Genomic DNA, 17,993 nt, shown 5'->3' with positions numbered 1-17,993 from the left:
GTCATAAGTACTCCTAACCAAGAGATTAATTTAAAGAAAAGTGATTCATAGGAAGGCCAACAACGCCATGAAGTAGGGAAAATAACCATAAGCAACGTATCAACAGTTTTTCCTGGAAGTATGGGTCGAAAAACACTCAAGTACTCAAAGTCCAAGTCCTCAAAACGCAGTGCTTGCTAAATGAAAGTGCTGACTAAAATGCGGGGAAACTTCCAATTTCTGAAAGTAATGATTGATTAACAGAAAAGCGTTCCAGTTGGAAGCCGAATCGCGATTTCTTTCGGGAAAGAGATTCTCGTCATGTTCATCCTTTCACTGTTAATGTCATGTTCAAATGAAATTATTCTCCAATTGGATACCCGAGGGAGACTCCACGGGCTGCAGATGGGATAGCATTTATGTCTAGACCGCGAACGACAAAAACAGAAAACTGTCAATTACTTCTGACGTTAAGTTCTTCATCACGGCATTCTCCTGAAGAGCACTACTGAGAAATTTGGAGAATAATAATTCTTGCAATAATTTTTGCATGCCATTCCAAAGAGACTGCTTGCTCTAGGTCATCGCTCCGGTGAACTTTTATCAATTTGATGATAGAAAAAATATCTCTATTTCCTAAATCATTTGAATAAAATTGACTTGATGCACAAATGGAATAACGACGAGTTCTACCACGTTAATATTTCAATGGTCTTAAGACCTAATAGAATATCGACGTTTTTGGATAATTTAAAACGGAATTCGATATTCAACGTAACGACCATTTTTGTGAAGAAATGGTTGGAAATTAGCCAGCGGTAAACCATTTCGAAATCACCCTCAAGTAAGTACATACAAAGCGAAAGCATTCCACCGGGAAAAATAATTTGCCTATTTGCCTTACCAGCGTTTAAGCCCGGATCGAGGACATTTGTAGGATCTAAGTTCGATTACTAGTCAAGGCAAATGTGTTATACTACTGAGGAACGATTACCGCAGAAGTAATTGTTGATCATTACAATTTATCAAATCAGAATTTGATAAATTGTAATAATCAACAAGTTAATAATGGCTTCGATAATAATCAAAGCCATAATTAACTTACAAATCCTTATATTAAATTATTAACTTGCAAATCTCCTAGTAAAGGAGAAATAAAAAGGAAAGATAGGAATGACGACAAAAGTTTTTTTAAGAAGAAGGAAAGAGGGCTGTGTAACAAGGGATTCAACTTAAAATTGAGGAAGAGATTGGTAAAAAGTTGTGTGTTTATGTATGGATGTAAGACTTGGACGATGGGGAAGAGAGACAGGGAAAGCATCAGGACTTTCGAGATGTGGGTTTGGAGGAAATTGGAGGACACACGGTGCACGGATCGAGTGAGGAATGAGCAAGTGTTGAACAGGTTAAATGAGGAAAGAACATTGATGGCTAAAATAAATAAAAGGAAGGGTAAATAGCTGTGACATGTGATGAGAGGGAATGGCATTCTAAAGGTAGCCTTGGAGGGAACAGTGGAAAGGATAAGAAGAAGGGAAAGGATAAGGCTGAATTTAATTGACAATTTAAAGGTGGGAAAATATAGAGACATCAAAGAAATGGCTGGGAACAGAGAAAGAATGGAGACAGCATTGGTGCAAGGGACCGGCCGACAGGCAGAACACAAGATGATGAATGGCTTTAAAATAAGAGAATATAGCGTATGAGAGCAGAAGTTCTTATTAACCGTACATGCGCCTCAAGGTCTAACTGTAGACGTAAGAGGTGAAACAACTTTTGTCATATATAATGGCTGAAAAAATCACGTTAACGTTTCGAACGGACGTTTAATAAAACCAGGAAATATTTTATGCGCCGAATTAAAGCTACAATCTTCACAACATACCCACGATAGAGATTATTTTTGCCATAAAACATTTGAAGGATGGCTGTTTTTTTTTTGTGAATCTGAGCTGACACAGGCGTAGCATGAAACACAGAGCGGACGAGAATGTAAAAATAGCTCAAAATGTCGACCTCAAGGGGAACTTGGAAACACGCGTCTGCTGAGAATGATAAATTAATCACTCATTCAACTCACTCCGAGACAGACGTCACGCAACCCAACCGACTTCTATTCGGAATTCCATCTTTTGCTTCACCCTCTTCGCTCGACACCTTGCATATAGGCAGGGCTTGGCAGTATTTCAAGTACGAGTATTTTAAAATACGTATTTGAAATACATTTGAGTGGGTTGGAAGCCAAGGGGTACAAGTGATTTCTTTTTTCTATACACATTTAGGTACAGAAATTAGGTATAGAAAACAAACGATATCAATTAGATGTTTAGTAGTGCATTTGATTTTCCACTCGATGTCAGCGCAGAACTGAGATTCACTCATATCCCTTGGCAACCAGTTTTAGTGTATTTCTTCTCACGATTAACTTCACCTAACTCTGTTGAGAAAAACATCACTCGTATCCCTTGACTTCTCACCATCAAATTTGTAAAATTGCATTAGGTATTTCAATTTAACGACTTGAATGCATTTTGTATTTCAAATACAGATTTTTGGTATTTTCTCATTCTAAAATAAAAAGTGCATTTGTCAAATACTTAAGCAGTGGCTCTGATAACATTTCCACAACATTGTGCTTCAGAGATTACTTCGTTTTCGTTAGAATCTTATTCTTCATGTTTGCACCTGTCCATAACGTGCCATAGCAGGTTATATTTTTTAAGATCTTTTAGTTACCACAGACATGTATTTTGCATTTTAAAAAGTATTTAAAATACTATTTAGTTGCTTGCTTTTCAAATACCCAAGTGAAAGGTATTTTCTATTTCCCATTTCAATTAAATTTGGAGCGGTATTTTGTATTTCAAATACTTCTCGGCCTGTATTTTGCCCAGCCCTGCATACTGGCTTTGCTTGCATCCTAGTTGCATACATTTTGAATTCACACACGCTTCACTTGATTCATGCTGAGATCTACACACTAATAGGAAGTCTACTTTGAATTTTCGATTGCCACATGACGCTCTCAGCCTTGGAACAAAATTAACGACCTCAAAAGGATCGGCAGGGGGGGGGGGTAATTAACGAGGACTTCAATCCAATAACGCCGGTCATGCAAGCCATTAGTTTTCGTCTCAGTGACAAGGAAAGTCCAGAATATTCTCAGCTTTCTTTACTAACCGGCTCGTTCATTTCATATGTGCGTCGCACATCAACTAAGACCAACATTCGTCAATAGATATTATCCTTTTCTAGCGCACTTACATGGTAACCACGGAATTGGATTAACAATGAAATAAACGCTTTAAATAACATCTTAACTTGAAGTAACTTGATTTTTATAAGAATCTGACAAATTTTGGGCACATTCGTGGAATCTAAGTACAAACCGAAGATAAAACGTAAAACCGATTTCAGGGGACTAGTGATAGTTCGGCTTTCTCCAAAGGCAAAACCATCTTCCTCCCTACTGATTAATTTCCACAGGCATTTACTCTTCCTCAAATAATAAATATTCTACGTCAATCTACGCTATTTTAAGTTGTTGTGAAGCAAGACAACCTCGTATTGAGTAATCAACTCTAGAGTTAGGCTAAGATAAGGGAGGGTTCGCTACTGTGAGCATGAGTTCACCTATTATTTGAAACACCTGATAAAGGAAAATTCCGAACTGATTGAAAAAAGAGGGATACAGTCTAGCGCGATAAAAAATAATTAAATTAAGGCAGGAAGAAGAAACCTTAATCATTTACGTCTTCATAACATAGGCAAGATAGAAATACCACGAAAGGGTCACAAGTACGAGATCACAATAATCACAATAATTTGTGGAAGATCAAAGGAAGATGGTTTTGACTTTGGAGAAAGCCGAACTATCACTAGCCCTCTGAAATCGGATTCACGATCGATCTACGGTTTGTACTTTACTGTTATTCGATTTACGAAAGATTCCAGGAATGAGCCAAAAATTGGTCAGATTCTTGTAAAAATCAAGTTACTCAAAGTTAAGATAGATGCTATTAAAAGCGTTTATTTTATTGTTAATCCAAATTCGTGTTTACGAAGTGTATGTGCAGTACAATTATAATATTTGCTGACGAGTGTGGCTCTGAGTTGATGCGCGACGCACATAAGTAATGAACGAGCCGGTTAGTGAACTCAAAGCCGCATACCAACTCAAAGCAACACTCGTCAGCAAATATTATAATTTTCCAGCGTATTTACAGGTAGCCTTGGAATTGGATTCAGAATTATTTAAGTCCTTTTAATAGTAACTTAATTCGAAGTAACTTGACAAACAATGAACCTGACCAATTTTTGGCACATTCCTGGAATCTAAGTACAAACCGTAGATCAATCGTGAAATCGATTTCAGAGGACTGAAGACAGTTTTTCTTTCTAAATAAGCATATCTTCCTTGCTAAAGATAAATTTCTAGATAAATTTAATCTTGCTCAAATGATAGTTATTCTAAAAAACATCTACGCCAATACAAGTTGTTGTGTACCAAAATACACTTGTTTTGAGTTATCGACTGGATAGTTACGCTAAGCTAAGGGAAGTTATGATGCAGTGAGTTTGGCTCCACTTCTTACTTAAAACGGCTGGTAAAGGTAAACTGTGAACTCATTGGAAAAAGGGGAGTGAGGTCTATTGCGAAAAAAAACTTACGAAATGTATGCTGAGAATAAATAAACCATATTCATTTACGAAGTCAAAAAACGCAAGATAGAATTACAACCGAAGGGTCGCAAGTAGGAGATCACAATACTCAAAATTTTACGAAAGAGATACAATTTAAAAAATTATGAAATAAATACTTTGACCAGTTATTGACGCCTTGCCAACCATTCGAAATTCCATTATCCCACCCATGGGCAAGAGCGTGTGTGGTATCAATCGAAGCGGGGCGTCCCACAGCAAATGGAGGATTATTCAAACGAGACAGGATCAGGACGCGATCCCACGGCAACCCTTCCAAGACCAACTCCCCCCACACCCTGTTACCCTTTCCCCTCACGCGCGGGCTAAAGTGGCGCATTCTGCCGGAAAACGCGAAGGTCGTTCCCCTCCCTCAAGCGTGCTGTTTGGACGGGGAAGTTTCAAGGGATGACAAGGGCGGACGAGTGAAGCAATATGCACGAAAGTGGACGTGACGCTAGGGATGAGGTAAGGTGCAAATAATTATTTAAACGGTTGAATTAAATTTGCATAGAGCATTTTGCGAATAAAACAGGAATCTGCAGTGCTCTTGACTAGAATAAAGGTATAGGTTTTAGATCCACGATAAAAACTAGAAATTTCAGCCATTTCAGCAAACTTCCACACAATTTTATTTAAATACTGACCCGGTTTCGAAGTGTCATTATCAAGTTTCCTGATAATGACACTACGTCTCGTTTTTATTTTATTTATAATTTATTCTCATGGATATCAAACATTTCCACAAGATATCGCCGGACACTGCTAATCGTGTTAGAAATGGTAATTTCCAAATTTTAATACAAAATTCAACTACTGTAGTAGTGGCAGTTGATTGATGTATTAAAAGTGATGAAAGATTGATAGATAGAGTGAAGATTTGAAGTTTTTATCATGGATGTATCGAAATTCCACCACATCAAGCCTGAAACGGTTTTATACTCATGTAAAGTGTTTATTTTTTTAGTTTTTACTAAATTCTAGGGTAATTGTTTATAAATTGAGCTCGTCAACAAATTAAAAATTATCCTATTCATTGAATTTGTGCAATTACAGTAGCTCTGGAAAATCATCCTGAAAAATAAGAAAACCCATCCTTGAAAAATATGTCATAGAATGTCAAAACCGTGGTCGGTAGTTGAGTTTTCTATCGAAGTGTGGAAATTACCATTTGCAGTTTTTATAATAGAAATATCGCACTTCCACCAAGTCAAGCCTGAAACGATTTATGCATGTGTTTTAGAGTTGGAATATTCAGCTATTATTAACAAGGGTCTCATTAATGTACCGAGAAACTTGAAGAAGACAGCGTAAGATTTACGCTATCTCAGTATCACTCGTCAGTTCACTGCCTCACGATGGACGAAGTAAGGCACAAATTACAAGCGAAGTATTCTACCGGTTAAATAAAATTTACAAGGAGCACTTTGTGAATTAAACAGGAGCCCGCAGTGATTTCGACTAGTGTTTAGTTCGAAGGTTTTAGAGTTCAAATATTCAGTTTTTATAAACAAGGCTCAACTGAAGATACCGTGAGATTTTTGAAGATTACAGCGTGAGATTTACACACTCTCTCTACCTGTGTCAGTATTAAGTGCACAATCCCCTCCCCAAATTGGATATCCCAATTCAATTTTCCTAACGATTAACAAATTCCTCTCCACCAGCTCTTCAATGATAATTTTCATTAGATCATTGCGTCTATTTATATGGCAGATGAGACGGACTATCCATTAAAATTAACAATGTTCCAGCGATAAATATATCTTTCCCTTTCATTCTATATCATATCCTAATATTTTCTTCCCCTTCCTCACATACCTAACACTACTACCTTTAACACGCTTATTACTCCCACTCAGGGCTCGGCTCCATCCAGATCCTCTATTTCCTCCCCTCGAAGTATATACTCCACGCCTTAAACTCTCAAAATAAAAAGGATACAAAATAGTTTGAAAAATACAAAATGGTATATTTTAATTTGGACATTTCTCATTTCCAAATCAGAATAAATTAAATAAAATAGCAGTTATATTTGGGTTAGTGAAGAGTCCTCGGGATCGCCACCGGGTCAGGAACTGCATAACTGCCGACGTTTCGATGCCCGACTCGGTCATCGTCTTCGCAGCCCTGAGGAAGACGGCCGAGTCGGGCATCGAAACGTCGCCTGTTATGCAGTCCCTGACCCGGTGGCGATCCCGACAACTCCTCACTGAGTCTATTCGCCGGGAAAGCACGAAATCTTTCTGCGTTATTTTTGGGTTCTGCGTATGAGATAAAAATGAAAATAGCGAAATTCCCGATAAAGCGATGGGTCTGATGAATCTAAAAACTGATTAAGAAGAAAATATCTACACCGCGAAGCCGATTCCAGCACACCACTATGATGCAAATATCTCGGTGATATGTTTTTACTATCTCAAATAAACACACACATTTGACGAGATTCAAGGTTCGCCATTCTTTAGTATCCATAAAGAATATAACAATTAGGTCATGACAGTTGATAGTTAATAATGAAAAATAACAGTGTAAAACTAATGTGGATTTTTTATATTGCAATTCCACAAAAGGAGTTTTAGCAAAGCTTTAATACGGTGAATCAAGAGAAAAAATTCACTAGCGGCGATTTATGCGAAATATTTTCAACTTCGAGACCAAGTATTTATTTAAAAAAATGTACTTCGTACAAAAAATAACCTCCAAATAGTATGCACTATCATATTGCACTAATATATACTTACAACAACTGCGCAAAATTTCAATTACCGCACCGCACTCATAATATCATTTTTGAGTGCCATTGAGTTTTTGGCCGGCTTTTTTTATTTTTCTGCCCACTGTGCGACGGGGCCAAACACACTGACACGGCAAGGGGCCCTCCAAGGTCGTTGCCGGCGCCACCACGTCCCGCACGGAAGAGCAGGGGAGCCGACCGAGTTAACACGCGCGTGCCACCCCGACAAACAAACAAACATCGGCTCCCGCCGCTTCCTCCTCCACCTCCTACGGAACTGACTCGTCGCTCGATAATCCGCCGCTACTGCTCTGGGGCGCCCTGATTGTTGAAAGGGCCGAACTGACCCGCTCTTGACCGAATGCGAACGAGGAGAAGAGTTGCCTTTTAGGGTACAAGGTTAAAAGATAACGTGAGTCACAGGTGTAAGCCCCATTCACAACGTAACTAGGTATGAAGCCTGAATCAAACGATCATTTTTCATGTAAAAATCCACCGATTAATTTTAGTTACCGTTTTCAATGACTGGGAAATAGATTGCTTAAGCCATCATTTTCCATGCAACACGGTCATTTGAGGCATTCTTTATGTATACTCTGCTCGTTATCATTAAGCTCAATAGAGCGTCGCCAAAATATCCATTTGGTCTGGTGCGGTGATTGGCTGTGGCATTATTTCACATATTGACCCATTTAGAATATATCTATTTTACATTAATGTATTGGACTATATACTAGTAATTATTACCGTTGTCTTTAACTACCTTTTTCCTCACGGTTTACATGATTAATCATATACTTAAATGTCATCCTAGCAGTGCTCTCTGCAATAATATGTACGGCTGTGTTATGAATTCCAAGTATACAAAGAGTTTTTCATTTCTTTTTTTTACATTTTTTGTTTTGCCTGTCATCGTAAGGTAGCTTATTCGATTTTGTACATTGAGTTTATCGCTATATTATTAATCTAATTTTTGAATTTCATCATTTTATTATTTGAGATGTCCTAGGTGTTATCATGGTAATGCTCTCTGTAATAACATGCACGAGTGTATTAAGAATTCGAATTATTTATTCGATTTTTTTTGTTTTGCCTGTCATCAACGTATAACTGATTCGATTTTGTACACTGAGCTTACCACTGTATTACTAATCTAATTTTTTATTACAATTTTTGAATTAATCTAATTTGAAATTAAATGGAAAAAATAGCGATAACAGACTTTTCACCACGTCCCTATGCATTCTGACTATGCATCTGACTGACATCCCTATTCACTATGCATTCTGACGAATTTCCTGATATTTCAAGATTTCTATTGCCTAAGGCTGTCACGGTTATCCCAAGATTTTTTTTCGAGGGGGTTGCAAAAAATGATTACTGATATCTGCAAAACCAAAGTTCACAAAGTTATACTCATCAGATCGGTTATGAGAATTTAAATCATTCATCCTTTATTGCAGACGCGGAACCATCAGAATATCACTTGTATTTGTAATTAAAGCATGAGCTAGATGTAAAATTTTTCAAAATGAAGCACCCTGCGCAGCGATGAGTGTATTCATCGGCGCTGTCGACTATTGAGGAATGGATATATACGTTGGTCCATCGCTACAACAAGTGTCTCAAAAAACTTGGAGACAACTTAGAAAAGTAGTTACCCTATGTTTTTCATCCAAAAAATATACATTTTTCATGCACACTAAAATTGTTTAGACGAAAAAAACTTCTTAGATACATCTTGTACTTTGTGAACAGGCTTTCAAAACTTCAAAATACGCCCAAAATTATTTTTTTAAATATTAAGTTTAGTTTTTCCACTCAATATGATTGCTCAATATTTCGCAAATTAAAGTGAGCGTATTCAATGATTTGTAGCAAAATTAGGTCATAAAAAAGACCAAAAATGGAAGAAAAAATGAGAAAAATCATTACTTTTCAACGAAAAATAGCTCTAAAAATTATCCATACTTTATGTAACAGCTCTGCACGCTGTGTTACAAAAAAAGAATCATAGATTTCATTTTTATCTAAATTGGAGATGATCTGGAAAAGGTCTTCTTCATTGTTTTTAGCGAAATCGCATATGCATTAGCTATTTTGTAATGCACTGATGATTTTATTGTGCCACATAGAAAAGCCCCTAGAGCCCAATATCATGATATTTCAGGTAATAACAATAGAAACAGGCTACAATGAATTAAATCATAGAGAAATGGGCAACAGTAAAAAAAAACTGGAACCTTTTTAAATTTTGACTTTTAGCATCAGGGAAGCGTTTATAAAAAGTTGAAAGCGTCAATTTAGGTAGGCTAATCGGGGTACTTTCATGCTTACACGGAACGCGAAGCATTACGGCCCATTACCGAGGGCAGCTGAGCGTGAGAAGCATACACATGGAAAGTCGGCTTCAAAGGAAAGCAGCGGACGCGAGAGTGAGGGATGGAGTGGAAGTTGGCGCCGCGTCCACCAGAGACCGCAGCATCACCCTCCCCCTCCACCTTCCTTCCTCTACCCCTCCCCCTCAGTATGTGTGAAAGGGAGGGGGGAACCCCTTAACAATAAGACGAAACCATAGCTACTGCATGAAATGGGAACGGAGAAAAAACAAGCGGGACACTATGGAAAGTACACAGAAATATCGAAATTGACTAAATTCGCTTTAGGCCTGGTTGCATGGTATATTAAAACACGTACGAGTTCATGTGTGAATGCAGGAACGATTTTGGTGGACCGGAATGGAACATGTACGAATAAATGAACCAAATTAGAACAGGTTCTATCATCGGTTCATGCGTCCGTAAAAGTTGGGTGGTTACAAAGTGCATTTTCGTGTTCATTTACAACTCATTTCATATTGGACGGCGGTTGAAATAAAAGGATTAAATTTTGGAGAATTTTTATTCTGTAACTTATTCGTGATTTTTTATGCCCACAATCTTGGGCCAGAAATTTCTAAAACATTTTCCCATGAAACGTGCCGACAGAGTTTGGCCAAAACCATCATGAGATAGTAAATTCTGGCTAATAAAAAACTAGATTATTTAATCATTACGCAACTACACTGCCTACAGATATTTTTACAATGAAGGGTGTCCAATCTATTTTCCGATGATGCCGGCCGGCTCTTCCGATCCGAAGTGACTAAAGGCGTGTCCAAACTGGTTAGCCAAAAGGCACCGTGTATTTGGGGAGCTAACCTGAAGGGAGTATGAACTGGGACGGTGTTCACACTAAATATAAATTATAAAATTCACGATTTTTTCCAGGTTTTCACGGTCTAAATATCGTCAAATTAACGGGCTGCTGATAAGCCATTGTAGGCAGAAATATTGATGACGCAACAATCACCGGCAGCACGTTAACTAAAAATTTATCAAACGCGACAGACGCCGTAAATGCAAACGCAGCAATGAAAGTGTTATCTCTCATGACGTCACCTATTGACATCAAAATTAAGGTCCGGCTAAAGGTTGTGAGTGGGAAAAAGGAGGGATCAGGGTGGCAGGGAAGTGAAGAAGTGTCCGATTTTTCGCCAAGGTAAATGAACACTTTTTTTACCGGTCTTCCAATCACAGGCTCAAGATCAATGTGTTGTAATGGCACACGGACCAATAATTGCGCTTCCAATATACGCGTGGAGATAAACGCGTGGACGTATCGATTTTTCTTTCTATGTTAATCGTAGTTCTACAATCAAGTTTGAGAGATTTTTTTAGGTTTTATGACGGAATTCACGGCTTTTCCAGGTTTTTTCACGGTAGACGAAATTCACGACTTATTCACTGTTTTAAGGTTTTCACGGTTGAGTGGGAACCCTGTGGGACACCCTTGCGCAAGTGCTGCCATCTGCTGAGCACTAGGCCAATGAAAAACAAGATAAATGGGGAATAATTGGAACAAATGAAGAATAAAAGCCACATTGTTGACATGTGGAAGTGATTTTGAGTTTTGGATTTGGGAGTAGAGAATATTATCTTGATTTTAGTATCTTAGGGAACATTTTTGTTTTATTAATAGTAGAGTAGGAGTATTCTCTTAAATTCGTAGATTAAGTTCAATATTGTCCCTGAATAGGTAGTATGTACCTCAATTTGTTTCGAAAGTTTAGCGTGCATTCCTTTTCTTTAGTTTATAATATTTCAATCGTTCTCTCAACCAAGTAATTTTTAAATTTTCTAATATTTTGCGAATTTACTTTCCACTTTTGTATTTTAAGGCCAGGTTTATATAGTCAATCCATACGGTTAGCGACTAACTTCGTAATTATCTTATAAAACGTTACTAAGTTTTCGATTTAGATTTTTAACCAATTTAATTGAGCTTATTATATTTTACATGCATAAATTAGTTTCCGCATTTCGTAGTTCCATTATTATTATTATTATGATTTTAATATTTGCGACTTTTTCTGAATCCAATTTCGGCCTCTGCCCAATAACGCCGCCTTCTATTTTCTAGTTTTCACCAATTTATACACTGTTTAACGCTATTTAATTATTATAAAGAGAACAAAAATAACCATTTACTCAAAAAAGTCTCAAAATATCTCCACTACTTGCAAACGAATACTTCACCTTGTTACCCTTCCTCTGAATTCTTCCTGAAGATGCTTTCCACACTTTGAATCATGGGAGAAGTGTGGAGAAGGATGCACTCGTCGATGCCCAAATCTGGCGGCCAAGTCGGCTGCCCAAATTCCCCCCGTTACACTGGCTAAGAGTTGGAACATCCTTCCAAGATGGCGCCATGCCCAAATCCTGGGATTGGCATAGCCAAATGGCCTATTGGGACACGGCTTAAGGGTCTAATTTACAGTCGAAGACAGAAATAATAAAATCCTACACCCTTCTTAAGAGACGGTATTTAAGGACTGACGAAATCCGTTGTCATACCTTTATAATCCGTGTATGATCGAACGAGATGATGAAAAGGGAGGGATGCCGCGAGGATATTGTTGGATGTTTGGATTTGGAAATACACTCAGTTAATAATTTCGAGCCCCTTACGGAAATTCGTACAGGCAACATTCGTTTACACGTTTGATATGTGGATCACCTATATTCAAGGATGAAAACGCAATCTTCTAAAATCTTGCAAGAGACCCATTTTCATAAAACGCAAACAGTACCCTTACATCAAAAGTAACATTTTCTAGTACTTAATTTATCCTTGACATATTCGAAGTAAATATTGAAACCCGGTTTTCTTTCTCGCGAGTTCGAGGTCTCCACACTGACTTAGGATGACGAAATCCAGTAGGTACCTAGCCAATCTAGATTTTAAAGATAGATCAGATTGGTGGATCAGATAGATGGATCAGATTGGTGAGGTGGCTAGAGTGTTGGCTTCCTACCCTGCGGATTCGGATCCAACCCCGCTGGGGATGGAATGTTTTACAGACACTTTAGAGATTTTTTAGTTCTCTGATTAAGTGCTTTGTAAAGAGCACCTCTAATACAACACTCCGTCGGTCGGATAGAACGTTAGGCCCGGCAGTAGCCTTACAGTCTGATCCCAACTCCGAGCTCGTCTCCACCCTCCCCATCATATCCTACCCTCATTGCGTAAAAATCCTCAGCTGACAGTAACCTCCTCTTAATATTTTAACACGCTGAGTGTCACGCCGTTTTATAGCGACTTCCCCGTCAGGCCATGCGCGTAGGTATCGTGGTACAGCAATGCGAAGCGCAATACTGGCAAATTAGAATTTACTCGATTGAAATTTTTAAATGTATTAGGGTCTCCGTTTCCTACCATTGTGGAAGGTATTTCTGTTGGAAAGGGGATGCTTATACGGCCATTCAGTGAAGGCGTTAGGCTCCTTTTTTCATTTTTATGTTTACCTTGTTTTAAAAAAATCCATTCAAGTTTTCTGAAAAAATGTTCAATTTTTACCTTTATTATCATATTTTATATTGTCAGTCACCGGTGACTGACGCGGCCTGAACGAAAAGCTAAGTGTCATTCACCGATGACTGAAGTAGCACTCAACGTGTTAATTTAAGAAGCGTACCGGGACTAGACACGGCGATAACTTAACGGAGTCACCTGCAATGCACAAAACGTACGAAAATTCCACAGAGAAAAAAAAATCATTCACCTTGACCGGGAATCGAACCCGGATACCGGTCAATGCTTCCAGATCTCGGATTTCCGGTCGTGTGCTTTTGCCAGTGAAACCATCGAGACGCCCATATCGACGGACAGGGTTCGAATCCTGGTCATACTGAATAATTAATTTCTCTGTGTTATTTTCGCACGATTCCTCCAAATATCATACCACAGTAGGATAATTTTATGATTGCCGTGCCCTTCTCTCTCTCCTCCTCACCATCTACTATCAGGGTTTACTGCGATACTGGGTCACCCACAAAATTAAATAACTCTTGATTTACTTTGTGGTATTCCATTATAAGTTTTCCTGGATATCACAAAATTACTTATACCACTTATTTTTAACAAAGCGCGACCCGGGTTTCTATGAATTGTCATCATCTTCAGGCGCAAAGTATGATTTGTTTACACTATTATTGTTACCTACCTAGTTACTTGATGAATTTTAATACGGACGCCAGAATAGGGGAAAAGGATGGGTAGAGTTATTCATTTATAAGAGTAACTCTTAGAAATCGGTAAGTTATTGGTATGGGGTATATGGGTGGGTTGAGGGGATGGGTAGATTTACTCTTGTAAAAGAATAACTCTACCCATTCTTTTCCCCTATTCTGGCGTCCGTTTTAAAATTCATCAAGTATCTAGGTGACAATAATAAGATAAACAAATCATAGTTTGCGCCTGAAGATGATGATAATTCATTGAAACCCGGGTCTCGCTCTGTTAAAACCAAGTGGTATAAGTAATTGTGTAATAAGGAAAACTTACTGGGTCACCCGTCCATCATTTATTTACCTACGCTAGGGTTGTGTAACCCGGGAGTCACGCATCATGGGCGTACCTGTGACCTCGCTCCGAAATTTCGTTCGCTCACTCCGAGTGGTCAGGAGAGGCGGTCATCTAACATTCCCGTCAGGTGCGGAGTGTTAGGGGAGGAGTGGGGGGGGGGAAGAAAGTGGAAAGGGGAGGAAGGGGGGGAAGGTGACTGAGAACTTTCTCTTCTTTAACCCGAAGCGAGTCGAGCGAGGTCAAGTGACGATGACCGGCGGCCCTTCCGTCCATTTCATTTCGCTCGCATAAGAAATCCGATTCCCCTGCATCACGTTCATGAAAGCCTCCGTAAAAGGGCTTTCGGTAAAAAAAAGGTTGGATTTCCCCTTTATATGTAAATTTTCGAGCTTTATAAACGTTTCAAGGAAATGAATACCAACAATAATTACACTATTATTAATACAATACACCTCAATAATTTCCTGCGAATATTTTTTAAATATTTAATCAACATATTCATGCAAAACCGAGATAATTTCATTTGCTTCACTTTATGTTGGGGTTTGATCAATAAAGTAGGCGACGAAAAAAAGAGATACAACGATCAGAATGAGTATATGCATGGATTGAAATATATATTGAACTCAAATATTAATTTTCGACGTAGCACAACAAAGCAATTATGAAAGAACAAAACACTCATGGACAAGCTAAAAGGAATTCACTTTCATCACAACTAAAACATTAGTTTTGCAATAAAACTAGTGCACCATAGCAGGTAACAGATCAAAAGTCATTAAAAAATACCAAAATAAGTCTTTGACCAAAAACAATTATTTTAATCCAACATCTCCTATATAATAACTGTACGAGTATAAATTAATTATTCATGCATTAAGGAATAAGTTAATTTTGCTGTAGGTCAAGAGCAAAATTGAAACCATATGCTTTAATTCACATTTGTTCAAATAGAAAATTTAGGAAGACCAAATTAGGCGATATTGGTGATTAAATCATCTTCCACAAGGTAATAATTTGAGTCATTCGTCGTGTTAACAAAAACATTTAAATATAGAAGAGACGTTACTTTCCCCTTTATTCTTAGTAACTCACTTATTTCACACTGAACAAATGATCACAGCTGAAACATCCAAGTTTTTATCCTCAGTGTATAATAGATCCTCACTCATACGGAGTATTTATGGTGTGGTTTCTCGTGTTCCAGAGGATCACAAAAGAGTAGAAATCCTTAAGAGAGACCAGGTATGTTCGATAGATACTTTTTTCATCCATAAAAATAGCGTAATACCCAGGATTTTATACTTAATTGGATCATGGTAAATAAACACTAGCTTCTGGTGGGCACAAGTTCAGTAGCACGTGCAATCGTTATGAATATGATAGCTCAAGAACCTTTGTCACCGAAAATTTCCTCGGGGATTATATCGTTGGAATTCCGGGACTCAACTGTTATCGCGCCAAATGAGGTCTCGGTAAGATTCACGCCCAAGGTCGCAGTGAGGAAAACTAGTTCCGCCCCCTGGACCTGGCGAATAAACCCTCGCAGGGGTTTCGCCGGGGATTAAGGGTGGCAACAGCGAGAGACTGGATTAGCGGGGCGGCGACGCGATAAGTCATTCCTCTCCTTCAGAACACACGCGGCTGCAACAACTGACCTTAATCCCAGAAATGGTCGAATGATCACACAACAAGAGTGCAGCTGCAATAATTATAACCTCGGCCATCTAAATCTAATTAAATTATTATTTTTAATTAATTAAATTCATTAAAAAATAAAACCAAATCACATCATCAATACTTGAAGATTGTACGAAGCAAGTAAACTCTCAATAGAAAATTTTCATGATTTTTTTCTCAATTCAAAATGAATATGATACATGCTTGGGGCATAATGAAAAAGGACACTGTTAAGAAAACCAGCAATAAATTAATGTAACTAGCTATAGCAAGGACAAAATGAAGGAATGCAGCACAATAATATTAGTACAAAATAATAGCACACAAAAATCAGCATTACAGCTTACTATGAACGATAAATATTCAGAAACGATAAATAAGTAAATTCTGTAAAATTTTCTTATCTATATTATTAATTTAGGTACTTATTACAATATTATAAGGCCCATTAGGCTATGGTGAGATGAATCGGCATTTTAACATTTCAAAACAGTATCTTAGTTAATAATATAAAAATTTTAATTTTACAGCATTTATCTTCTTGCTGTTAGTGAATAGTATTCTCTCATCATAACCTTGAGAAAAGAATCATAGTAATTCATCAACGCTGGATAAAGAGTCATAGTATATTTTAACGCTGGGTAAAACGCGGTTTTAAGTCATTCCAGTAGAAACTTTAAACCTATAAGTCTTAAAAAACAAACAGATTGCCAAAAATCCGCCCAAAAATAGTGATAGTGTGAATCTAATCTAAAATACTTACATGTGGCCGTCATCACAGTACTTGGAAGTAGCCTGTAAAAGATAAGAAGATATTTTTGAAACATGGTACGGATAAAAATATTTTGAAAATTTGTGAGATTTTTTGCGCAGCGTGAGAGAACAACATGCAAGCAAGTGGGCTAGTATTTTTGAGAAATGTCGAGGCTCCTAAATAACACAATTACACAACCTATTTGTTAACAGTATGTTCCGCTATCCTCGCGAGTTAACTTACGGAGAATACACTCTGAAATCAACATTATTGTTAATTATTTCAAGGAAACTCACAGAAGTACATTCTTGGTATCTTTCTACCAGCATTGCACGAGATATCAGGAATTATCACCAAGCTTAAAATTCTATGACTTCTCGGTCCCGAAAAGATAACTTTATACGAAATTATCGTAATGTTATAAATCAAAAAATTTTGAAGTTAGGCAGTAACAAAATAATCTGCTTTTCAGTTATGATAAACAACCAACATAAGAACCAACCAAAGTAGACGCTCACCAAAAATTCGAAAAAATGGTCATTTTTACGTTTACCCAGAAGTTAATCACAATAAAACAATGAACGCAAACCTAAACAAAAAAATAATGGTACAAAACAGATTACACACAGACCGTTTCGTTATATTTCTGCACTTGTTAAAACTCAAACGGAAAATATTTCTACGCCAACAGCAGAAGTATGCATATAGACAGATAAAAGGTTTTTATTACATTTGCGATACTATATTATAAAAACTTTTCTCTCGTGACCACATTTATAATTACATTTCAACTCGTATTTTCAGAACTTTTTTGAGTTCCAAAATTGTGATACAGAACGGGCAAAACTAATACTCCAGCTGCCGGTTGCATCTAACAGGAACATGACATCTAGATAACGCTAGAGCTCACCGAGGATAGACGGAAAATAAATATTTTTTTCCTATTGCATCGCGGAAAACTCGGGAGCGAGTATTGACGGTTCCATCATCTCGCCATCCAGCCTCTGTATCCCTCGAGTCAATACGAAACACAAGGAGGTCTTTATTTGCTTTGGAAATGGCGGAGATGAGATGCAGGGGCACGAATATTCCTCGGGGGTGTGTCAAGGGCCATGGAGATGGGAAACAATGAGGAGAGAAGGGGAGATCAACACCAGTCATGAAATATTGAGATCTGTAGACAAGGAATAGCGAAAGATGATCAAAGTACGAAACCATTGGTAGAATGTACCGGTT

General features: G+C 37.8%; 1 protein-coding gene across 1 annotated transcript in view; it reads right to left on the bottom strand.

Moving 5' to 3' along the window:
• Positions 1–17,993, bottom strand: part of LOC124158586 — a 194,289-nt gene that overhangs the window by 155,699 nt on the left and 20,597 nt on the right. Inside the window, exon 2 of the mRNA XM_046533747.1 lies at positions 16,767–16,798. Within this exon, the coding sequence (XP_046389703.1) occupies positions 16,767–16,798 (32 nt within the window). The remainder of the gene's footprint in view (positions 1–16,766; positions 16,799–17,993) is intronic.

This window comes from Ischnura elegans, chromosome 5 (genome assembly GCF_921293095.1).
Source record: "Ischnura elegans chromosome 5, ioIscEleg1.1, whole genome shotgun sequence".
Lineage (NCBI taxonomy): Eukaryota > Metazoa > Arthropoda > Insecta > Odonata > Coenagrionidae > Ischnura > Ischnura elegans.
The sequence above is the reverse complement of the archived record's forward strand: the minus strand, read 5'-3'. Positions and strand labels throughout refer to the sequence as shown.